The 23,694-nt window shown below is 35.7% G+C and overlaps 4 protein-coding genes and 1 long non-coding RNA gene across 10 annotated transcripts; all 5 read right to left on the bottom strand.

Annotated features, from left to right (window-relative positions):
* Window positions 1–2,229: 2,229 nt before the first annotated feature.
* LOC18013095 (zinc finger protein 3) lies at window positions 2,230–3,129 on the bottom strand. Its single transcript, XM_006394703.2, has one exon. The coding sequence runs from the start codon at window positions 3,019–3,021 to the stop codon at window positions 2,230–2,232; it is 792 nt and encodes a 263-aa protein (XP_006394765.1). The 5' UTR covers window positions 3,022–3,129.
* A 3,700-nt stretch (window positions 3,130–6,829) lies between these two features.
* LOC18013094 (transcription initiation factor TFIID subunit 5) lies at window positions 6,830–12,057 on the bottom strand. Its single transcript, XM_006394702.2, has 19 exons — window positions 11,811–12,057; window positions 11,269–11,350; window positions 11,100–11,178; window positions 10,884–10,981; window positions 10,733–10,789; window positions 10,526–10,613; window positions 10,319–10,428; window positions 10,082–10,192; window positions 9,850–10,001; window positions 9,557–9,667; window positions 9,413–9,482; window positions 9,286–9,322; window positions 8,991–9,146; window positions 8,826–8,902; window positions 8,621–8,737; window positions 8,190–8,455; window positions 7,685–7,780; window positions 7,524–7,596; window positions 6,830–7,176 (listed from the first exon to the last, which is right to left on the bottom strand). Exons 1-19 carry the CDS (start codon window positions 11,981–11,983, stop codon window positions 7,120–7,122), a joined length of 2,010 nt encoding a protein of 669 aa, XP_006394764.1. The 5' UTR covers window positions 11,984–12,057; the 3' UTR covers window positions 6,830–7,119.
* A 1,481-nt stretch (window positions 12,058–13,538) lies between these two features.
* LOC18013057 (cytochrome P450 71B11) lies at window positions 13,539–15,858 on the bottom strand. 6 transcript variants are annotated; one of them, XM_024151254.1, is made up of 4 exons: window positions 15,748–15,858; window positions 15,342–15,609; window positions 14,335–15,218; window positions 13,539–14,262 (listed from the first exon to the last, which is right to left on the bottom strand). In XM_024151254.1, the coding sequence occupies exons 3-4, from the start codon at window positions 15,208–15,210 to the stop codon at window positions 13,648–13,650; spliced, it is 1,491 nt and encodes a 496-aa protein (XP_024007022.1). In that variant the 5' UTR covers window positions 15,211–15,218; window positions 15,342–15,609; window positions 15,748–15,858; the 3' UTR covers window positions 13,539–13,647. The 6 variants fall into 6 exon arrangements, with proteins under 6 accessions (XP_024007022.1, XP_006394763.1, XP_024007024.1 ...); XM_006394701.2 differs by having other exon boundaries at window positions 15,342–15,549; window positions 15,748–15,845; XM_024151256.1 differs by having other exon boundaries at window positions 15,342–15,587; window positions 15,762–15,840.
* Window positions 15,859–16,647: 789 nt separating this feature from the next.
* LOC18012590 (cytochrome P450 71B14) lies at window positions 16,648–18,864 on the bottom strand. Its single transcript, XM_006394700.2, has 3 exons — window positions 18,710–18,864; window positions 17,471–18,354; window positions 16,648–17,381 (listed from the first exon to the last, which is right to left on the bottom strand). Exons 2-3 carry the CDS (start codon window positions 18,344–18,346, stop codon window positions 16,767–16,769), a joined length of 1,491 nt encoding a protein of 496 aa, XP_006394762.1. The 5' UTR covers window positions 18,347–18,354; window positions 18,710–18,864; the 3' UTR covers window positions 16,648–16,766.
* Window positions 18,865–20,718: 1,854 nt separating this feature from the next.
* Window positions 20,719–23,685, bottom strand: LOC112083543. The gene is made up of 3 exons (XR_002897682.1): window positions 23,317–23,685; window positions 23,060–23,227; window positions 20,719–20,933 (listed from the first exon to the last, which is right to left on the bottom strand). It is a non-coding gene; the product is annotated as an uncharacterized LOC112083543 (long non-coding RNA).
* Window positions 23,686–23,694: the final 9 nt, after the last annotated feature.

Raw genomic sequence — 23,694 nt, 5'->3', positions numbered from 1 at the left:
ATCAGTGATTGGTTTGTTCGATACTCGATATGTTAATTAATTCTATAAAGGTGGCTTTTAAAAGGTCAACAAACTACATATGTCTATTTAATGACTGCAACAATTTATTGGCTATGGCCATTTGTATGACGACTTTGAAGACCAACAAGTTGTGTACATCAGCACATAACTATCATAGACAACTTATCATGACGATAATATAAGTTATTAGTATCTTGTTGGTTACGATTGAAAGTCAAAATCATATACAATTACTTAGGAGAAATCAATTGTGCTATTTTAAAATTTCACTTTAAAACGAATTTTATGCTATTTTAGGGTATTTTTTCATCATGATCACTAAATTCTTGTTTTCTTTTTGACTTCCACTAAATTAACTATTACAATGACTAATAGCTAATATATTTATTCGTCTACAAGACTACACCTCTAAATCTACCAATTACAATGGACAATTGAACTGCATTACGTAATTTAGTTGGCTACACATAAAATCCTCTTAACGAGCGGAACTCAAAATCTACAAAATCATATATAACTTTTTGTGTGTGTTTGGACAAACAAAATCATCCGGACAGTCTTAAAATTTTGTTTCAGTCTAGGAATACATAGGCCCTCACTGGGCCTTCAAAATCAAAACGTTTGGAGAATACAGTTTTTCGGTTACTCACTAAACTTTGTGGGCCTTGTGGCCCAACCTATAGAGACATTTTACTAAACCACCCTAGACTATGCCGATCTCCTTGCCATTTAGGTTTTTGCTTGTGTGCGCATCTTTTAGTGGTAGACTGGTAGCAAATGTTTTGATCAGTAAAACCTGAGATTCTGTTTGTTTGTGTAATATGTACATGCAAGTGTGACTGTGTGAGTGAGGTTTTATGAAAAAATTTGGGGGCCAAACGGTAATATACAAGAAGATATATATATACTCCAAGGGGTCGTCAAATATGTTACATTACTCGAAGGGGTTTTGGATGTGTGATTGTCTACCTGTGTTTTTCTTGGATTTATTCATGGAACTGTATGACTTTTGGTTCATTCTGACGATTTTTGTTTCTTCTATGTGGATACAAACAAGCATATCTTTCTTCGAGTAGATTGTTTACTAATGATGAAAAAGATATATGACAGAGACTTATTTGACTCAATTATCTTCGACCATTTTTGGCAAAAACACGTGAAGTCTTTGGTGATGAAAGCAACATCTGTGTCAAATTTTATTTATTTACTTTTTAAATGGTTTTCAATATATGAAATAATGCGATGGCCTTCTAATAATCTCATCATAATTTCGTCATCCCTGCTTTTGCTAACTATTATCATCCTTCCTATATGCTCGAAACTTGAAAGTATAAAGAAGACCAACTGAGAGAATTCGTACATGCAAGTGTGACTGTGCTTTTCTTTATTTTACATAGATCGTTTCAGGATGAGATAGACGAAGTTGAAATTATGTCCTTAAGCATTACATATATTCTCTTTAAAAAGTTTATAGTTCTCTCACAACTTTCGGTAGTCGCTTGCTTTTGCTTTTGTTTCACCTTTCATGCATCAGTCTACATATGTGTGTGTGCGCGCGAGTGTGTTGTTATCCTCTAAGGGCTAAAGAATGGTTGTTGTCATAGTGTACACCAATTTGGGGTCTAACAAAGAGAAGCATTGGATGCTTTATTGTTTCATGAATTTTTGTGTGTTTATTATCTAATTAGACCTAGTGGGTATTATGTTTCAATTATCTTCTATAGTACTCTTTGCGTTTAGTGTCACAATCATCCTACACAGCAACTGTCTTGTTATTATTATATCTGTTTTGTTCCGTTTGAGTGTCTTGTTAGAAACTTTAAAAATATGTAAAATGATTGTTATAATTTTAGGTAACCCAACTTTGATATTATAATATTATTTCACTTTTCTTGTGACTACGAAACCAAATCTTCCCACAGATCTCAATCTCTTTCTTCTTCTTTCTTTCCTTTTTTTTTTGCTTTAACTCTATACAATTTTTCCCTTCCAATTTCAGGAATTAGAACAACTTTATACGGTTGTATAAGTGTCTACCTGAAATCCATTCATGCTTAGTCGAAATAACTCAAAATAAGCAGATATGTGAAAAAGATGTAAATCAGAAATCATTACTACACAGAAATATACACAAGAGTACTGAATGATTACAAATCACATGAAAACACAGTAAAAGATACTAAATGAAAGAATCAAGAAAAAAGAATCTTAGAGCTTGAGAGACAAGTCAAGCTTCTGCTGATCTTCCTGATTAGGGCTTAACAGTACTCCGTCTCCTCGCCATTGTTCAAGAATCGGTGACCCTACTAGAATCTTTCCTATGTTGCTCGATGATCTACCGATGTTATCGGACCGTGAATTTACTGAAGGATCCATCATCATCTGATGATGCTGATGCTGATGATGATAATGATGATGAAAATTCTCAATTGAAGACAGTTTACCTATGGCTGGTTGTTGATCAAGTGGTAGTCTTGACCAGTTGATCTGACCATAGTGACTACCATACCCATTATATGAACTTAGCTTGTGGCTCATCGAATGCGTTTGAATCCCCAAAGACCTGTTGTTGTATTGTCCATGGAAAGGAACAGGAGAGAAGCCGTAAGGATGTCCAAAAGCCGAGGCTGATTCTGCCATTCGTTGCCCTCTCTTTGCTAACGTCCTCTCTCTCTTGTGTGCGTTTTGGTGACCACCAAGTGCTTGTGAGCTATAGAAAGTTCTTTGACAGTAGTTACATGAGAAAAGCTTCTGTTCTGTGGATTTAGTAGATCCGTTATAACTCGGACTTACATCATCAATACTCGTGTCTATGCAGTCGATGAGATTGAGTTCTTGATTGAGTTGTTCTTGATCACTAGAATCAAGAACGTCTGTTTCTTCGTGTTTGGTGCTTTGTTCTAGTCTCTGGTTTAGAGAATCTTGATTTGGAAAAGCTGTGGATGAGGAAGCTGTGCAAGAGAGATCTGAAGGCAGTTGTTTGTCCCTCGAAGCGTCCATGAGGGATAATAAGGGAACAGGATTTTTTTTTTCCTAGCGATGATTTCTTCTCTCTCAATGTCTCTCTTTCTCTGTCTTTCTATTATTAATAGCTATGAAAGAAGTTTATATCTGTGAATGGGAGCAGAAGTAGATGGTATTAGAAAGGAAATATACAAAGAAGACAATACCCTACAGTAGAACATTTTCTTAGGTTTTTTTTTTTTTTTTTGAAATAAGTGTGGACCAAAGTACTATGAAGATGAGAGCGATAGGTAGGTTTTGGTTTGCTGTCATACTCCTCTCACAAAACACTTAAAAGCTAGCTTATTGGAACTCCACCATCTAAAATACATATATTTTAATAGGATTCTTTCCACTTTTGGCTGCTCCCTCTTTCAATAACTAAATCCATATATACATTCATGAGATGTATCAGACTAGAAACACCATTTTAGCCCTTGGACATTATCAATAATCCTTTTTCTGCATTGAGATTTTATACCACTATGTACTCAATTGTGTTTGGTGAATGTAATTGTGTTTTGTTGAAAATGGTATATTTGGTAAAACACATTAATCCTTAGTAATTGAGTAAGTGCACTATTTGCTATTTTTATATGGGAACTTTTCTTTTATTAGAGAAAAAGGAGTTAGAAGATACGACGACAATTGAAAACGAAGCACTTCTCAAAACAGTTACGAAGCTAGTACATCTGATGAAACGACAGGAGAGGAAAATGACAATGAAATTGAAAAGGATGTTAAAAAGGAGGTACAGGAAATGGACCATCTCAATTATTTCAGGTCTGTTTATATAACTCCACGAGGTAAGTGGCCATTTCTGTCTCCTTTAGCTTCTCTTGTGGGCCATTTTTTCTTTCTTTCTTTTCTTTCTTTTGTACTCTATTAAGACCGAACCGTAGCTCGAACTACTTTACAGAGTATATAACCGTTATCCGGATTTAGTCAAGCAAGTGTATGCCCTCGATTATTTCGTTCCCCTTCCTTTTCAAATTTTTTATTCTTTTTCTGTAATTTAGTGGTCTATCAAAAAATCATATACGAAAATTTTACACTCATAGAGCAACTTGTTTATAAGCCACTCAGATGAATACTTTCTTAGCACCCTTGTATCATGTTTTAGAGAAAGAAAAAACATAAATGGCTTATGATAGAATGTGGATACTCAGTTATAATTCTTCCTTAATATAATGAGTACTTGCTCTCATCACTCTCTTTCTCTCTCTCTCTCTCTCTCTGTCTACAATGCATTTTAACTGAAACCATTTCCAAATTTTTTTTCATCCCTTAAGACTTATTCGCATAACACAACATGGGGGATTAATCGTTTGAAAAACTCTCTATCTGATTAATGATTTGTGGCTAGATTCGTTTCATTATTGAAATAGATTTGATCCATAGTATTCATTGTAGACACGGTATGACTCAAACAATAGTTTGTCTCTAGGAGAGCGATCAACCTTTACTTTTTTTTTGGGTGATGTTAAAGGAAAAGAGATTTTGAAACTTCCACGCTCTTCTTCCTCTTATCATCTAAAGACTTTTGTGGATTTGTCAATATAATAAATTTTGGTTTCCCACTTAATTTCATCATGAAAATTCAACTAGGTTTTTTCCTTATTATAAAGTACGGAAAATCCAAGAGTAAATAAAGGGAATAATCAGAGAAAAAAACAAAATAAAAGAAATACAACAAGGTTGCATATGACAAAAGTCGCTTTATTCCACCAATTGAAAACTTCTCTTCTGGAAGCCACGTCGGCAATATCGAACCCACTTGAGCTCAACATGACAACATCTTCGATTAGGTATTGTATATGATACAAGTCCTAACAATCTAAGATACTACTTAACATTCCAAAAGTTTCGCTTAAATTTATTTAGCAAATGAAACACAGTATAATTTGATATACTTTAGCTTGTAATGCAATTGAAAGATCTATTGGTTTAAATTTTGTATAATTTGTCGTATGCGAATTGCGATCTAGTTGGTGGGTCCAACTCCAACGTTACAAATGGCCGACACAGAAATGGGAAAGCTGATTCAGAGTTTACAATTGCAAGTAGCTAATTTGATTTTTTTTTAATTAGTTTTGCTTATAATTAAAACGTAATGATGTATACTTGGTGGGGTTATTACTATCTCCAGTTCTCCGTGGAGACCCTAATAAATGATCTGAATTTTCGATTGGCAAGTAATGTGAATTGTCAAAGTTTATAGTTTTTTTTTTTGTTTAGTATGATTTGGGTTTTTATCGATTTTCTCGTAATATTCATTGGATTTAAGTAGGTCTAAAACGTAGGTCTAAAACATGACACCATTTAAACTGATTAAACAAAAAATATTAGATAACTACACGATTGAGGGAAATTTATCTCTAATCTGGACCTATATAACAACTTTTGGACAAATGAACCATTAATCTTCCCACTAATCACTAACACTTATTTGTTTATCATGGTTGCTCAATGAGTCTACTAACATCCCACGTAGTATTATATAAAATTGTTATGGTCAAAAGATACAGAACACTGGATCTACTTTAAACAGATGGTGACGCTTATCTATTCATACTTTTTCCTTAATGTATATGTGTTCTTAAAAAAAAAATTGTATAACTTTCGTGTTATTCCATCTAATAATGCTATTTATTTAAATTACGTAAGCACTGAATGTAACTTGGTTCATCCAATAACAAGTTTCTATAAACTTTTTTACGTGTTTAACATGTAAAATCGTTTATTCATATTTTTCATTTTAGAGATCTTTTGTTTTCATATTTAAAATTTAAGATCAGAATATATACTAACATTCTAAGGAAAAGCCGTTGGAACATATATAAAGGTTACTTTTTTTATAATCCCCTTTAATTTTTGTTGAGTTTAGAAGACTACTTTTCTAACACAAAAAAGACTACTCCGTAAACAAATTTATATCTCATGCGATTCAAATTCAAATTAAAAAATAAAAATCTACCAATGAAAGGTTCAAGTAGAGTCATAAAAATAGAAACTTTATGCACACTACTATGAGAACAAGAATATGGTAAAAATGGATTAGATATGCATAATGTTCGCATTATTTGGTCCTGAAAATAAAAAATTAGGAGAAAACTGTATGGGAGAGAGATGATGCAAGAAAACACATCCGAACATATAATTCCAAATGTTAACGATTGTCTAATCACATATCAACCAAATCTACTTTTGGTAGATTCTCTGTCTGATCCAAAACTTTGAGCAAAATGCCTTTCAAAACATATATATCTTCACAAGTTTTTATATTAAAATACCAGGCGTAAAAATTTGGAAAAGACAATGCCCCGACAACATAATGAAGTATTGTTAGCATAATCCAATAAATGGCTAATATTCTGTCTCCGGAGAGAAGAATGAATTTATAGGAAAACAAGTTTCACGATGTTCTGATGGCGTTAACCGGTGGAACTGTAATACCCAAAATGAAAGGAAATTTTACATTGGTTTTTTCTTTTTAATTCAGGTTAAATAGAGGAAGATAAAAATCTTTCTTAATTTTGGGCATATCTGATGATTTATTGAAAAGTTAGAAGCGAAACCAGTAAATAATAAAGAAACCAAGAACTGGACTGCAAAAGCAAGTGAAAATGGTGCAGAATATTTTTTTTCAGGTTCTTCATTTCGGTAAAATTGATATAAGTGAGAGACTTTCACAATGTTCTAGTGGCTTAGCTCAAGCGGTCGAAGTTTTTACCCCGTAAACATTATAGATCAAAACAAAATTTTAATAAATCTTCTTATTGTCCACAAACTAAAGAAGAGGAGAAATCCATCACCAAAAATCAAAAGTTTTCTGCATTTATAAACGAGAACAATGTGATTTTGGGCAATCCTAAAGACCAACATGCTCCAAGTGATTCGTAGGCAGTAGTAGTTTACTGAGGGAATCTCAACATCTTTGGAATTTAGAAATGAGAAACCACAAAAAAATACAAACAAGTAACCTTTGGAGATATTGAGAGTATCAAGAGGACTATTCTACACCTGAGTTCTTCTGATCTACGAACAGCTTCTAAGAATGTAAAAGCAGCAACTATCATAAACCATTTGGTTTGATCAGCTTGCGGGTTTAGAGAGCGCTCCTGCAGCAAACAACAGATTTCTCCGAGAAAACTGCACCAATGTAAACAAAACACACGGGAAAAAACGAGTTTTACCATATGCTTGATCAACGAGCTTTGCAATGCTAGGAAGGAAGAGTTCTATATGACGGATTAATTATTTGGCACACACCCTGAAACTTTAGTTCTAATCAAGTTTTCGGTCACTAATTTTCAGGATGAATTGATTTATTCACAAGCACAAGATGATATAGACTTGGCAGAGAATCAAATGATGAAAAAGAGATCACAGAGTTTTGGAAATGATTAGATTTATTCATAAGCATAAGATGATGGAACAAAATAACACGGTGTTCAAAAATTGGTGGAACTAATTCTAGTAAATAGAGGATAACTTACTCGGAGAGCGTGAACTGGTGTGGACTTGGTGGGAAAAGTCCTGAGTGAGCGCAGTCTGTTTGAGTTCCCATTTCTGATCAACAACAAATGATAAATCATTTTTTAACAAAACAAACTATTAGATGAGGAAAATGATAGAGCTTTGGAAGGAGTAAACTCACTTTTCCTCCGCCTTTGTCAATTTGGTACTTGAGGTGACGTCCCACAGCTTCACTGTGCAGTCCGCAGATCCAGAAGCCAGAAGAGATCCCTCGCCACTGAAACAAAAAAAAAAAACAGAATAGTCGTAAATTGTAGAACTTAATCAACCAAATTCAGCCATTCCATCAACGACTTAACACATATTAGGCCTATATAACTCCCCACAACCCATGACGAGAACCCTCCGTAATAGCTAGCTTGTAAAACAAGTGTGCGTGGATATAGGAAAATCTACCAGTCAGGTCGTAAGTAACTGTGGAATCAACAGAAGTAACCACACCAGACCATTCTAGTTCATAACTCTAACTAGCTTTAAACAATGGTGTCCGGGAAGGAACCCAGAGATTATAAGCCATCAACAAAAAGCAATACTTGTCAAAGGATCCTTTTACGTTGGGTTTACTAACTGAAACAAAAACTGAATGATAAAAAAAAACTAATTTCCTTCTCATTTCGCTCTCTCACCTGTAAGAGAGACTCCAGACACATGAATTATGGCCCATGAGAGGTGTGATGCAGCGTGCGGTTGAGAGGTCCCACATCATTATGGTGCCATCTTCATCACCGGAGGCCATATATTTCCCATCTGGTGACATCGCCAATGATAAAACCATACTCCTGTGCCCAATGAATATCCTGACGCATTCCCCTGTTTGGACATCCCAGAGTCTAACCGTCTTATCACTAGAACCGGTTGCAATGTAGTTACAATTGGGATGCCACTGTACACACTGAAACCAAACGCATTTGACAATGCCAAGTGTCAGCTAAATTTATGACTTCGATTGCATACCCAAACGACCAGGAAACTTATTTATGCGTTAACAACTCAAACGTCCTTTTATTTAACCTCTGTAAACTAAAAACCAAACGATGAAGATGAGGGAGACGCTCACATCAACATCAGAAAGATGCCCTGCCATTATTCGCAGAGGTTGTATTCGGTCCATCGACCAAATCCGTGCAGTACGATCATGAGAACAGCTTGCAAAGTAATGCCCGAAAGGGCTAAACTGCAACATGAAACGAGTATATAGACATGTCCGGTCACCATAAATTCCAGTTTATGTAAGAAAACGTGTTAAAATCGAACAGTCATACCTGGACATCCCATACAGGGTAATTATGACCCTTGTAGCACACGAGGTTGGCATTTAGTTTTGTGCTCCATAGCCGTACTGCATTTACGAATACATGGTTGGTAACTACAAAAAGTCCGAACGAATGAAAGTAAAAGTATATGTAGAGTAATGGACAGATACATACTTGTTGTATCTGCTGAAGAAGATAAAACAAAATCTCCAGGAGGACTGAAAGTGGCCGAGTAAACGGGCCCCGAGTGACCCAGTAATAATGTATAATTTCTTCTACCATTTGGTCCAACGATTTGATCATTTGTATCATTTTCACCCTGCAAGGCACCTGGAAACACAAACAAGAATCATGAAAAAAATCAACAAGGGAAATGTAATAAGATTCTTAATTATGGATGTCAAAGTAATATGTTTATCATAATGAATGCCATTATAAAAAAATTATTTGTTTCATAGAAAAAACATACAACTGCCAGCTTGTCCTATCTTCGCCATGTCCCAGACCTGAACACCATAATCGTCACTTACACATCAGTTAGGAGAGTAAGATAATAAGAAAAAGGAAACATATCCAACCATTCAAGAATAGCATACCTTTACTGATGAATCTGAGAACCCACCAGCAACTAGAGATCCATCATGAGAAATAGATGCACAGTTTAACCTGGGGGACGATAAATGAGTGAGCAACAAATTGCAAATAAGTAACAAAACATTATGAGAAGTGGTGGACATTACCCGTTATGAGTATTAAGAAATGTGTAAAAGCTGACAGATGGCATTGCGACACTACTCAACTGCACACGGTTTCTCAGGTCTTCAAGGATGGATTGCTCTACATCTGTAGACCTGACAGAAAAAAAATGAAGATGATAAAAACTTAATTTAAATCTAAGGAAGTTAAGTCTTTAACAGCTACCATATTTATTTTCATTTTATCAATCATGCAACATCCATAATTATCGCCTGTCCGTTACCGTTACATTTTCATGGCACCCTAACACAAAACTGAGTAAGGGATTCGAAAGTACATTACTGGCAAGGCAAGTTCTGGTTTTACACGTGGCGCCAGCGACACCATGCTCGTCTCCTGACGTGCAACTTTTGCGGTTGCATTTCCTGCTTTGTCCTTCTTTAACTTTTTTATGGAAGAGCCTTGCTTTCCAATTTCGGTGGATCTTTTCTGAACACGGTGTCAATTGACGAATAAATATGGGATTTTTACTTCAGAAATTGCTGATTTAACTTGGAGCTACTTATTACCTTACTACTATCATCCATGTCCCCGTCTTTACTTTCTCCTTGTCCCTTCTCAGAATCAGACAGCAGACCTCCCGTTTTCTCAAGGCGATCTTCTAGCGAGTCTTCTAGCAACTATAAATGAAAAATGCATATGTAGCTAATGACTTCGAAAATATAATATCTTCCCTGGGACGCGGCATCAATAAGTATCCCTCTGGAGAAAAAGAGTAAAAGAAGCTTAAAGAAAAAAATACGTACTCCCCACTGTATTTCTTTTTGATTGATGTGATTAGCTGTGTCCTGAAAACTCCCAACAATGGTGACAGCCTCTATGTCATCAGATGCAGAATTAGGCTGCCCCGAGTAGACTGCAATAAATGACACATCACCAACCGGTGGATTCAATCTCCTACTCAAAAATCTGACACATGCTATTGCATATATATAAGAAATGAGGACAATTACCTTGGAAATTGATGTGTTCGTTAATAATACCAAGCATTAAAGTAGATTCTGTCCTATGTAGATACTGAAGCAGCAGATCGTATGAATACTGCAACATTCAGTTATAGCATATTAGAGGTCTGCAGTCATGGAATTCAGTTAATCAGATAAGAACCCTTTAAGCATATGCTTGTTACAGCTAGTAGTCAACTTTCACTTAAAGTTTACCTGACATATTTTGATGTTGACCTTGCTTTGTCTAAGAGAACGAGCAAACTCCATCTCCTGTTAAGAGCCACGGTCATAACACAGTTGAAAAAGAAAAGAAAAAAAAAATCAATTATCCACATTACACGACCATATAAGGTAAGCTTTAAACCTCTAGATGAGATGGAGCAAGAACGCCTTCTAGCTTCTGGAGATCCCGTATATGTATCATTTCATGATCTTTGCGGAAGCTGTTAAAGAAGGCTCTCGCTGGAATACAAGTAAAATATTGCCCATGTGATTAAGTAGCATTACGCCACTGTTTCCAGAAATCTAATACATAAGGTAAAAAAATACTCAGAATCCCTGATTGTATTTTGAGAAGTACCTTCTTGAGTATGTCCTTTTCCCACCAGATCCATGTAACAATGAATAAATACGGGATACATCACTCGGAGCAATTCATGCTACAAATTCGAAGCAGCTCATCAGGTTGATTAAATTTCTAACAAAATGACACTAAGCAAAACGGCCAGGGCGGCGGAATATATGCTGACCTTATATAAATCCAAAGAGTTATATGCCCACGACCTTAGTTTGCTGTAACCCTCACGGTACCGAGTTGGATCATCTTCTGATCTGGATAACAAAAGACCACATTTAGTAACCCATTGGCTCTACAGGAGCAATTTCTCGGAACCCTTTAGAAGAAAAGTGCAAATGAGAACAATTACACCTCACTAACACCCATAGATACGGAAAAAAAAGATAAAGGCAAAAACACAGCAGTAAAAACCCTAATTTCTTCCTCCATTTACAAAAGGAATCAGAGAGCTCACTCGGAGGTATATGCATACACTACAATTGACAGATAAAATGATAGAAAATTCCGCAACAGTTTCACCCAGAAAGTGTAGTATACTACTGGTAGATGCTAAGAAACGCTTGGGCTGGCATAATTTTGCTGGTACGATAATTACGGTTTCAAAATTCACATAACACACACAAAAATTTCTACAAAAACCAAACGAAAAATTCGCATTAAAACAGAAAACGGAGAGGATAGAGGAAAAGATATAGGGAGGAAGAGAAATATTACTGGGAAAAGGAGCGAATGAGCTTGGTGAGCTCAGGATCGTTATGATAATCGATAGAACTGAAGCTGCTACCATTGTTCTGGTGAAGAACTTCTTCAAGGCGTTTAGCAGCGCTATTGAAGCCCTTCTTCTTCAAGTAACACATAACGAACTCGTCAACTTGCTCTGGATCCATTGCTCTCTCCCCCTCCGATTTATCTCTCTTTCTCTCTCTTTCTCTTCGCTTACTAAGTTCTGCTCTGAATTGTTGTTGTTTTTTTACTTTCCGTCAAATATCGGGTCTGATATATGGCGAAGCAATTTCAGGGCCTTGCTGAAACTGGGCCAGTTAAATGGCCTAATTGTGGCCCAAATTTATAATTACATTGTTAACGCCTCAAGTCTTGAAACCTTAATTACATTGTTAACGCCTCAAGTCTCATCTTTAAACCGTAATTACATTGTTAACGTCTCAAGTCTCAACAGCTTAAAATCATGGTGAATAACATAAACTTTTATTCTTTCATGGTGAAGAAGCCGAAATCTGAGATCGCTGATTCATTAGCCCACTTTTCTGCCCGACAAAAGGTTACGGATCCCTATCTCTCTACACTTATTTTTTAATATTTTTTTTGTCTATTTTCGATGTTGGTGGTTAAGGGTGGTTATTGAACGAAATAATTTACGTAATTGATTCGAAATGAAGTTTTAATATAATATGGTGTTAGTCAAATTGGGCATGTTTGATAAATTTTAAGTTTGAATAATAGTTTGAAGTTTCATTAATTTGTTAAGACTATATAGTTTGAAGTTTGAACCAGTAGTCACGGTCATAAAAAGTTGTGGTTGCCAGAGATGATGTGCTAAACGATGGATTCATCGTCCTTATTGGTAAGTGATAAGTTCCGAATGTTACATTTTTGGACGATGACAATATAAAGTAGGTCTACTGGGTAAGAACCGGGATAAGCTCAAGTGGAACTTTCTTAGGACAAACAAGTCCATATGATTTTTCTTAGTTTTGATTTTACAAAAGAAAAATTGGGGTCTATCATCCAATGTTGAGAAGAAAAGATTTTGTTTTCCAAAGGTTTTGAGCAGAAAGCTTTTGACTTGTGGAGAAATATTTGGGAAAACAAATGTGCTTAGACTCCTAAAAAATTTAGAAGAGATTTAAAGAAAAATAAAATAAAAAAATTAGAGACAAACATTATAAGCACTACTTCACTATCTTCTGGTGGTGAGATAGTGTTTTTCTTCAAGAAAGAGAATGTTACAAAATTTGGTTTTGATAAATCTATTATACTTCTAAACTAAATTTTATAACATTTTCTTTCTTCAAGAAAGATACTATCTCACTACCAAAACATAGTGGAGGAGTGATTACAACGTTTGTCTCTGGTTTTTCTGTTTCTTTTTTTTAAAAGTTTTTTCTAACTTTCCTAGAAGCCAAAATACTTTTGTTTCCCCAAACTTTTCTCAGCTAGTCAAAAGGTTCTTTGCTCAAAACCTTTCGAAGAGGAAATATTTATTCTCCACAATAGATGAATAACTTAAACTTTTAAGTCCAACTTATAGAATTGTCTTAATATATATATATATATATATATATATATATCATTAAAGAAAATGAGAAATTTGAATCATACTTCTTAGTTCACCTGCTCTTAGATACTGATTCATTAATTTGCTAGACTAATAACGGTCATAGAAAGTTGTGGTTACCGGGAAAAATGTGCTAAACGATGGATTCATCAAACCATTTCCTTATCGATATATATATATATATATATATATATATATAGACCCTCAATATACTTCGAAAGGTTACATGTTGAAATATGAAAATATAAATTAAAGTCAAGTCCATTGGGTAAGAACCGGGATAAGCTCAAGTGAAACTTTCTTGGGACATACAAGTCCATATGCTTCTTCAAGATCAACATCTTCTACCTTCATTCCTTCTGGAAGTTTCCAGTCGAATCGATAAAGAAGATTGATAAGAGTCAAGTGTACCAAAGCCATACCCATTCCTAGACCAGGGCACATCCTCCTTCCACTACCAAACGGCAACAACTCAAAGTTTAGACCTTTATAGTCAATCTCACCGTCCATAAACCTCTCGGGGATGAAAGTTTCCGGGTCCTTCCAAACGTTTGGATTCCTATGAACAGCCCAAATGTTGACATGGATCCATGTTTTCTTTGGAATATCATAACCTGCGATCTTTACATCTTTTGAAGCCTCTCTTGGTATTAGAAGTGGCACAATTGGGTTCATCCTAAAAGATTCTTTGATCACCATTTTCAGATACTCGAGTCGTTCGATATCTTCTTCTGTGATATCATCTTTGTTTTTGATCACTTGTCTCACCTCGGCTTGCGCTTTCTTCATAACTCTTGGGTTTGCAATCAAATGTGTCATTACCCATGTCACAGTTTGAGCAGAAGTGTCTATTCCAGCAGCAAGAATATTCTGTAATAAACAAAAAATCAAGAAATCAGTGAATGGAGTGTTTTTTAAATTGAAAAGTTCTTCATTACCTACCAGAAGAATTCCTTTGGTGTTGTTTCGTGTAAATTGAAACTCTCCAAGTCCAATCTCTCCCCTTTCAATTTTGAGGAGCATGTCAATGATATCATCTTTAATACTCTCATCCTCTAAATGATGTTTTATAGCTTGATCGAAAAATGAATCCATTGCTTTAAAAACCTTCTCACATTTGCTATGTAACCCTGTGAGCCTATCGATCAATTTACCAATAACCGGGAAATAATCTGCTGCTGCGAAACTCCCCGTAACCTCCATGACTCCTTGAATGACTTCTTCATAAGTATTCTCAAGTTTGCTCCCTTCAAGACTGATCCCAAATCCAACTCTGCAAATCACACTTCCTGATAGTTTCATTAACTTCTGGTTCAAGTTAACTGGATTCGCCAATGAAGCAGATTGTTTGATGAAGTCAATGAATTTGGCCGCTTCTTGTTCTCTTACATGTCGAAATGATTGTACTCTTTTGGCGTTGTAGAGTTCAGCAACCGTCAGCTTTCGTACTTCCCTCCAATATTTGCTATATGGTGCAAAGCCGAGATCCTTTAAATTGTATGTGATTCTTGCAGCGTAAGTCATGTAAGGTCGTGAACAACAATCAATGTCGTACGTCTTCAAAACATCCTTCACTGTCTCTGGAGTTGACGCCACAACGGTGGATACGTTTCCAAACTTGAGTGACATTAGAGATCCATACTTTTCAGATAATTTGAACATCGAACGATGAGGTTGCGATCCCAATTGGTGCAAGTTGCCAATTATAGGAAGTCTTGGTGGTCCAGGAGGTAGATTTTGCTTTGTCTTTCTTGTGTTCTTTGCAATGAGTATAGATGCAAAGAAGACGATTCCAACAACGATATACCACAAATTCATTTTGCTTCCTACACAAAAGATAATTTATAAAAGTCAATAAGTAATATCTAGTTGCCTCAATAGCATGTTAAATGGATGATCATAAACCAAAGAAAAGAAAAAACATGTAAAGTGGATGGAACTATTAATACTCTGAATTCAAAACAGACAGACAGAATCAGCTCTGTTTTTGTCGTTATGCAGAGACTGAGATGACCGTTGTGAGTTCATGGGCTTGTTGGTTTGGGCATTTTGTTCAGTTTGTTTGGGTCTCTGCACCTTATGGCCCATCTCGCTTTTCTTCACAGACAAAGAGACTTCTGCTATGTCGTTTTGCTTCTCTTTGGTCCTGTCTGAACTCTGTTTTGAATTCAGAGTATTAGTAGGAACCTTGCAAACTAAAAACACCGAAGCATCAATCTGCCGAAAGGAAACACAAGAAGAAATATATGCGACACTCGAATAAGTCAAGAAAACTTATAGATAACGAATTAGCCAGGTAATTAATATGAGTTTCTTGTATAATACTGAAACATCTGCATAGATAGAGAGACCGACCTCGATAAAATTACCTTCAAGTCTTATAAACTTTCTGCAGAAGATTTGATTTGAGAGAGGGAGAGAGAGAGATATGATTTTTTTTTTTTCTGGTATTGTGTGACAAGCAGGTGATGGCAATTTCGTATTTATACAGCATTTGTATGGCCTTTGTATTTACATAATTACAAATTTACACATAATTTCATATTTACACAGTATTTGACTGTGTAACAAAGCGTTTACTTTGAGAATATTATATTTGAGCACGTTTAGGATTATTTATTTCAAAGAGCAGTCTTTATCAATGAGTCATATCTCTCGTTGTTCATTGGAAGTTTGGAACAATGATAAGTTTATTTGCAGTAATACAGATCGATGTCCATACAAGCGAATAATGCTTCATTTTTTAAAGATAAGGTGGGGGACACGTTTGTTTGAATTTTTTTTTTTTTGAAAGAGACACGTTTGTTTGAATATTATTGATAAGATTAATGAATGTATGCACACTGAGAGTATATATATATACAAGTATATATTGAGCTGTATACTAGGTTTTGTAGTCACTGGTGCAGGAAAGGATCCAACGATAACAACAGGTTTTGACGACTAAATTACGTATTTGTTTTGTAAACACTAGTTCAATAACGTGTATTAACAGAATTTGTTTGTTTAATGTTTTTGATTAGCCACTAGTCCTTGGAACCTAGTAACGTACGTTAATAAAGTTTTTATTTTTTTCTCTAGTAACGTAAGTTATATTCTGCCTTGATCGAGACTGTGATTGATCCAAGCAAATTACATGGAGAAGAAAAGAAGAAAATTTTAATCCAACTTCTCAATTCATCTGCTCTTGACTATTCATTTATTTGCTAGATCGACTAGTTCGAACCAGTAGTAACGGTCATAAAAAAGTTGTGGTTACCGGAGAAAATGTATTAAACGAGATCCATCAAACAATTTCCTTATTTATATACATTGATAAGACCTTAAAATACTTACAAAGTTTACATTTTTAGCTATGAAAATATAAATTGAAGTCAAGTCCATTGGGTGAGAACCGGGATAAGCTCAAGTGGAACTTTCTTGGGACATACAAGTCCATATGATTCTTCAAGATCAACATCTTCTACCTCCATTCCTTCTGGAAGCTTCCAGTCGAATCGATAAAGAAGGTTGGTAAGAGTCAAGTGTACCAAAGCCATACCCATTCCTAGACCAGGGCACATCCTCCTTCCGCTACCAAACGGCAACAACTCAAAGTTTAGACCTTTATAGTCAATCTCATTGTCCATAAACCTCTCAGGGATGAAAGCTTCTGGATCTTTCCAAACGTTTGGATTCCTATGAACAGCCCAAATGTTGACATGGATCCATGTTTTCTTTGGAATGTCATAACCTGCGATCTTTACATCTTTTGAAGCCTCTCTTGGAATTAGAAGTGGCACAAGTGGGTTTATCCTAAATGATTCTTTGATCACCATCTTCAGATACTGGAGTCGTTCGATATCTTCTTCTGTGATATTATCTTTGTTTTTGATCACTTCTCTCACCTCGGCTTGCACTTTCTTCATAACTCTTGGGTTTGCAATCAAATGTGTCATCACCCATGTTATTGTGTGGCCAGAAGTGTCTATTCCAGCAATAAGAACATTCTGTAGTAATCAATAAGACAAGATTAAAAACATTATGCAACATGTCAAGAATGAAGTTATATGGATTAAGAAAAGTTTCCATTACTTACTAGAAGAATTCCTTTGGTGTGCTTTCGAGTAAGTTGAAACTCTCCAAGTCCAGTTTCTCCCTTTTCCATTTTGAGGAGCAAGGCAATGATATCATCTTTAATACTCTCATCTTCTAGGTGATGTTTAATAGATTGGTCGAAAAATGAATCCATAGCTTTAAAGACCTTCTCGCATTTGCTATGTAACCCTGTGATCCTATCGATGAGTTGACCAATAACCGGGAAGTAATCCGCAGCTGCGAAACTTCCTAACACCTCCATGGTTCCTTGAATGACTTCCTCATAAGTATTTTTGAGTTTGCTGTCTTCAAGATTTATCCCAAATCCGACTCTACAAATCACACTGCCTGACAATTGCATTAACTTCTTGTTCAAGTTAACCGGGTTTGCCAATGAAGCAGACTGCTCGATGAAATCGACGAAAGAGGCCACTTCTTCTTCTCTTATATGTCGAAATGATTTAACCCTTTTGGCCGTGTAGAGTTCAACAATCGTCATCTTTCGTACTTCCCTCCAATATTTGCTATAAGGAGAAAACGCTAGATCGTTTAAATTGTATGTAATCCTTGCAGCGTAAGTCATGTAAGGTCGCGAACAACAATCTGCGTCCAACGATTTTAAGACATCCTTCACTGTCTCTGGAGTTGACGCCACAACGGTAGATACGTTTCCAAACTTGAGGGACATAAGAGATCCATACTTTTCAGATAACTTGAACATCGAACGATGAGGTTGCGATCCCAATTGGTGCAAGTTGCCAATTATAGGAAGTCTTGGTGGTCCAGGTGGTAGATTTTTCTTTGTCTTTCTCGTCTTCTTTGCAATCATTATAGATGCAAAGATGACGATTGCAACAATGATATACCACAAATTCATTCTGCTTCCTACACATGCAATAAGAGATGTAGTTTGTATAAAAATCAATTAATTTTTAGCTGGCTCAATTGATTTGATAATCTTCAATGAAATAGAAATAGCTTACTAAAGGAATAAATAGCCAAAATAAGCATGTCAGATTAACAAAAAAAAAACATGTTATAAGTGAATTGAATAGATAGAACTAAAACCACCAAAGCATCACTCTGCATGCCGTAAGTCACCACCAGATTAATTCTGAATTTCCTTACAACATTCGAACAAGTAAAGAACACATATATATTTAACATATTAGAGAGAATTCAGAGTTTCTTCTACAATATTGAAACATCTAAATAGAGAGACCGAGTTGGGTAAGATTACCTTCAATTCTTATGCTTTGTGGTGAATATTTTAGAGATGGGGAGAGATTGAAATTAAGAGGAGACTGAGAGAGAAGAATTTTTATTTTGCTTCTGTATAACTTTGTTAGAGCATCTCCAATGGTTGAGACTTATTGGAGCTCTTGATTGTTTTTTAATTATTTGTTTGAGATACATACACCTATATATATGGAAGAGGTTTTATGTTTTTAAGGGTCCAATGGGAAGTTCTTCATTTAGGGATTGTTAAAAAAAAATTGTAATAATCTAAAATGTTAAAATGTTATAATTAAAAATTATTTCATTGATTTAAATTACAAACATACATTACATACATAAATTACAAATGTACATTACAGAAATATATTAATGAAAATAGAATTACAATGTTTAACATAAAAAGGAAAAAAAAAACACAAAGACAAAACATAAATCGGAAAAATTTTAGTTAAAATTATAATTTCAACCAAATTTGTTCCATATATGTTCAACTAAATCATTTGTCAATCAGTAATGCGTATTTTGATTACGAACGTTATTTCTTATGCCCATCAAATTTGTCATATTTGAAGCCCAATCAGTCTCATACGCTAAATCCACTTGAGAAGTTTTGTTTGCCTCTACTTGTGTGAATTCTTCAACACGATATTGTGTGTATCCATCTCGTTCGTCTTCAACTATCATGTTGTGAAGTATTATACATGCTCGCATAAATTTTCCTATTTTTACCTTATTCCAAATCAGAGCTGGATTTTTAACAATAGCAAAACGAGCTTGCAAGACTCCAAAAGCACGTTCAACATCTTTACGGACAGATTCTTGTGTTTTAGCAAATAATGTAGCTTTTTCACCTTGTGGAAGTGGAATAGATTGGACAAATGTAGCCCATTTAGGGTAAATTCCATCAGTGAGATAATACGCCAAGTTATACTGATGTCCGTTAACAAAGTACTTCACTTTAGGAGCTTTACCTTGTAAGACATCATCAAAAACTGGTGAACGTTCTAGAACATTGATATCATTTAGAGTACCTGGAGGGCCAAAAAACGCGTGTCATATCCATAGATCATATGAAGCTACAGCCTCTAAAACGGTTGTTGGTTTTCCAGAACCCCGTGTGTATTGCCCTTTCCAAGCGGTCGGACAATTTTTCCACTCCCAGTGCATGCAATCGATGCTTCCTATCATCCCGGAAAATCCACGATCCTCTCCCATATTAAGCAGTCGTTGAAGATCGGCTGGTGTTGGTCTTCTTAGGTATTCATCTCCGAATAAATATATTATTCCTTCCGCAAATTTTTCCAAACATGAGATTGCAGTACTCTCACCTAGCCGGAGGTATTCGTCAACTGCATCAGCTGCACAGCCGTATGCCATCATACGAATTGCTGTTGTAGACTTCTGGAGTGCAGATAGACCAAGTCTTCCGGTGGCATCTCTTTTTTGTTTAAAAAAAGGAACTTCATTGGAGAGACGATCAATAATATACATGAACAAGGATTTGTTCATTCTAAAACGACGTCGGAATATATGATCAGGGTAGATTGCATCTTCACAGAAGTAATCGTTCCATAAACGAATATGGCCTTCTTCACGAGCTCTATCAATGTATGCTCTTTTTTTCTTGGGTGCTGTCGGCTGATGACCTTGACCCTGGAGAATATTTTCAAATGTTTGATCAAAAAACTGATTAGAGGCTTCCTCAAATTGTGCATCCATTATTTCTTCGATATTATTATTGGAAGAAGGTGCCATTTTTTTTTCTTTTGTTGTAAGAAAGAAAAGTTTGGGAAAAACGATTGGGGTAGAGAAGGGAAGAAGATCGTTTGTGATAGAAGATTGTTGATGAGATGAAATTGATTTAAACATAAGTATTCATATATATAGAGAAAGAATGAGTTTGGTGGGAACGTGTTTACACCATAACCATATAAACAATGTGTGGTTTTACATAAAAGTTTGAGAAATGTGTGGTGTGTACATAAAAAACCAAAAAAACTATGTGTGGTGAATTCATAAAAAGCCATCTCCAACATGTGTGGTAAGTACATAAAAAACCATAAAAATCTTTTTGTGGTGTCGGCCATACAAATACAAAGACACAAAAATATCTACTTCTCTCAAAATACATTTGTGGAATAACGATTGTACCATGCATCCTTTAAGCCCATCTACTCATACAAACCCATCTGCTCATAACGATTGTGCCATGCATCCTTTAAGCCCTGCATCAAACCCAAACAGCATTATAAGAAGACCCAAATCCAGCTAAGTGTATACCAATTAACCATATGCATAAACATGAAAAGATAGTATAACCGAAATCAAACAAAGATACGTTAGATGCTTAACCGAAATCATACAAAGATCATGTATCAACAATACATGTCCTAAGAGAAAAAAGCATACAAAGGCTCAACCGAAATCATACAAACTTTAGAACACAAATAAAACATCTTAAACATAAAACATCTTAAACATAAAACATCTTAAACTTTAGACAACATTTCCGAAATGATCACATCCTTTAAAGCTTTCTCGTTCTCAGTTAGGGGCTCAGCTTTAGCAAGAAGATTCTCCAAAACCTTTTGCCTGCTTATCTTATCCTTCAGTTCAAAATCCTTCATCCTAATCTCCCACTGCCTCTCATAACTCTCATGCTGAGAGAGAGACTTCCCAGATCCAGTCGCAGTGGTATTTCTCTTCGCCTTGGCTGCTTTAACACCCATTGGACGTGGCATTGGTTCATCTACTCCCTGAGCTGAGCTTGAGGACTCGTCGACTCTTCTTTTTTTTGATCCTTCTTTGCCACACCACTTGGGATCATGTCTCAACTCTCGCCAACAATGTTCAAGAGTAAACTTTGACTTGTGATCGTTGATGTATATCTCATTCGCCAACTTCATGACATCATTGTCATTTTGTCCACTCGATCTTTGAGCTGAAGCAGCAGCGTAGCTTCCCACAAACTTGCTGACTAACTCGTTTATCCTGGTCCACCTTTGTTTGCAATGAGTTGGCTGTCGGTTTTCTTCTCCAGCGAGCTTTTCACTTGAGTTGAAGTAATGAGCAATCCTTCTCCAGAATGCATCCAATCGTTGCTCATTACCAACGATTGGATCTTTGCTCGTGTTGAGCCAGGCACTAATGAGCACCTTATCCTCCAATGGACTCCACATTCTTCTTGGTTTTACGGTTTTGGGTGTGCCTTCATCTTGGCTTGGAGCTTCAGACCATGTCGTACCAAAAACTTGAGCTTCAGAGTCACCAAGATGTATACTTGGTGAAACACAGTCGACGTCAGTGGGTTCATGGCTCTGAGTATTATTTTGACTGTTTAGAAGATCCATGAACCCCGAAGACCCAATATATGGAGAATCCATACGTGTTTGGTTTGAGTGATGAAAGGACGAAGGCGTGAAAATGAAAAGGAAAGAGAAAGGAGAAACAAAGAGAACAAAGACAAAGGAGAAATAAAGAGAACAAAGAGAAAGGAGATATAAATAGAAACAAAGAGAAACAAAGAGAAAGGTAAATGCTCGATGGAGTTTAAATGAGAAGGAAAGAGTTCACCTATAAAATTTATGTCTTATTCTTTTAAAGCTGAAAGGTTAGCTACTTCTTTATTTTTTAAGGTGAAAGCTTTTAGTTATGTTAAGGTGAAAGCTTTTAGAGAAACTTATGTTAGTGTGGTTAGCAGTCAAAATCACATTTAAGAGTCACCTAACCGAGCAGCATTGATCACACAGCATTAACCATTCTTTCAGACACCAATATCAGCAATAACATGAAACCATATCTATCATCATAAACCAATCCAAAGCATTGAAACCATATCTAGTCAACAAGCTCTAAACATGATTCATAAGACAAGTTATTTACCTCGAAGAAAAAACAGGTATACGTTTTCTGAAAGTTGATGATGAGACAACAAATGGGCCATGAAAATTACAAATCTGAAAGTTGAGAGATTTGTAAACAAAGCTCTATAGAGCCAATGTTCATCACTAGTAAAAAGAAATTCGTAGATCGTCATCATAAAATTAAAGAGATTGAAATCGAGAATTGAAGATCATAAATATGTAGAGATTCGACATGAGAGAGATGTGGAATTAAAACTATCACTCCATCAGAATCAGACAATACGAAATGACTAGATCTTAAGCCCACCAAAGACTAATGAAATGAAAATTCATGGTCAATCGTTGACATGAAAAAATTGATCCCAGGGCACACAAAGTTCGGCATTCACAAAATGAACATCGAAAAAGTAAATTCAGTGGAGAAGATCAAAGAATATTCAGAGACTAGAAGCAGGGATTGAAAAAAGAAAAGAGCGAAAAGGTTATACCTTTGAGTAGGAAGAGAAGAAGATTCAGTGCTCGTTGACATAATAATATCTTCTCTTTTCTCCTTGATCTGAATCAGTTTTCTTCGGAGAAGACTCCTCTCCTCAATCGCGAAATCGACACAACTCTCTCGGGTAATGGATTTTAGATGTCACCAGAACCAAAGCCATCTGATAAGAAGAAAAAACAGGTTTACGTTTACTCAGGAAATCAAACTTACAAGCGCCTAAACAAAGTGGGATCGGAAAACAATTCCAACCTTCACATCGCTACCACTAATCGATTCATCAAAAGGAATTAATCATGCATCAGCTTAATTTTTAGAGAGTTCACCACTTCACCTCATCGATTCACTCATCAACCCTAACTAATCAGCAACAAATTCGAAGGCGTTCCACAAGTAAATCGATTCAGCAAGCATAATTAACCGATTGATCTACAAAATTTGAAGAGAGTCGAGAAACTTATCTGAGTGTTGGTGAGAGAGATTCCGGTCACAATCGATTCGGTGAGAGAGATTTTCCAGCCTTCAATCCATTTGAATTCACATGCAAGTCAAAAAAGGATATCAATTTCATCAGTGAGATGAAGTTTAGGTTTCAATTTTTTCATAAAAGAGAGAGCAAAATTTTTCTCG

Source organism: Eutrema salsugineum, unplaced genomic scaffold (assembly GCF_000478725.1).
Source record: "Eutrema salsugineum unplaced genomic scaffold, Eutsalg1_0 scaffold_6, whole genome shotgun sequence".
Lineage (NCBI taxonomy): Eukaryota > Viridiplantae > Streptophyta > Magnoliopsida > Brassicales > Brassicaceae > Eutrema > Eutrema salsugineum.
Note: the sequence above shows the minus strand (reverse complement) of the source record. Positions and strands in the feature narration are given on the sequence as shown.

Coding starts and splice junctions, on each gene's coding strand:
- LOC18013094 (XM_006394702.2), bottom strand. CDS start 11,983: ATGGATCCAGAGCAAGTTGACGAGTTCGTTATGTGTTACTTGAAGAAG. Junction 10,982..11,099: donor AAAAGGACATACTCAAGAAG/GTACTTCTCAAA, acceptor CTTGTATTCCAG/CGAGAGCCTTCTTTAACAGC. Junction 10,002..10,081: donor ACATGGATGATAGTAGTAAG/GTAATAAGTAGC, acceptor CACCGTGTTCAG/AAAAGATCCACCGAAATTGG.
- LOC18012590 (XM_006394700.2), bottom strand. CDS start 18,346: ATGAATTTGTGGTATATCATTGTTGCAATCGTCATCTTTGCATCTATA. Junction 17,382..17,470: donor ACACCAAAGGAATTCTTCTA/GTAAGTAATGGA, acceptor TGATTACTACAG/AATGTTCTTATTGCTGGAAT.
- LOC18013057 (XM_024151254.1), bottom strand. CDS start 15,210: ATGAATTTGTGGTATATCGTTGTTGGAATCGTCTTCTTTGCATCTATA. Junction 14,263..14,334: donor ACACCAAAGGAATTCTTCTG/GTAGGTAATGAA, acceptor TGTTTATTACAG/AATATTCTTGCTGCTGGAAT.
- LOC18013095 (XM_006394703.2), bottom strand. CDS start 3,021: ATGGACGCTTCGAGGGACAAACAACTGCCTTCAGATCTCTCTTGCACA.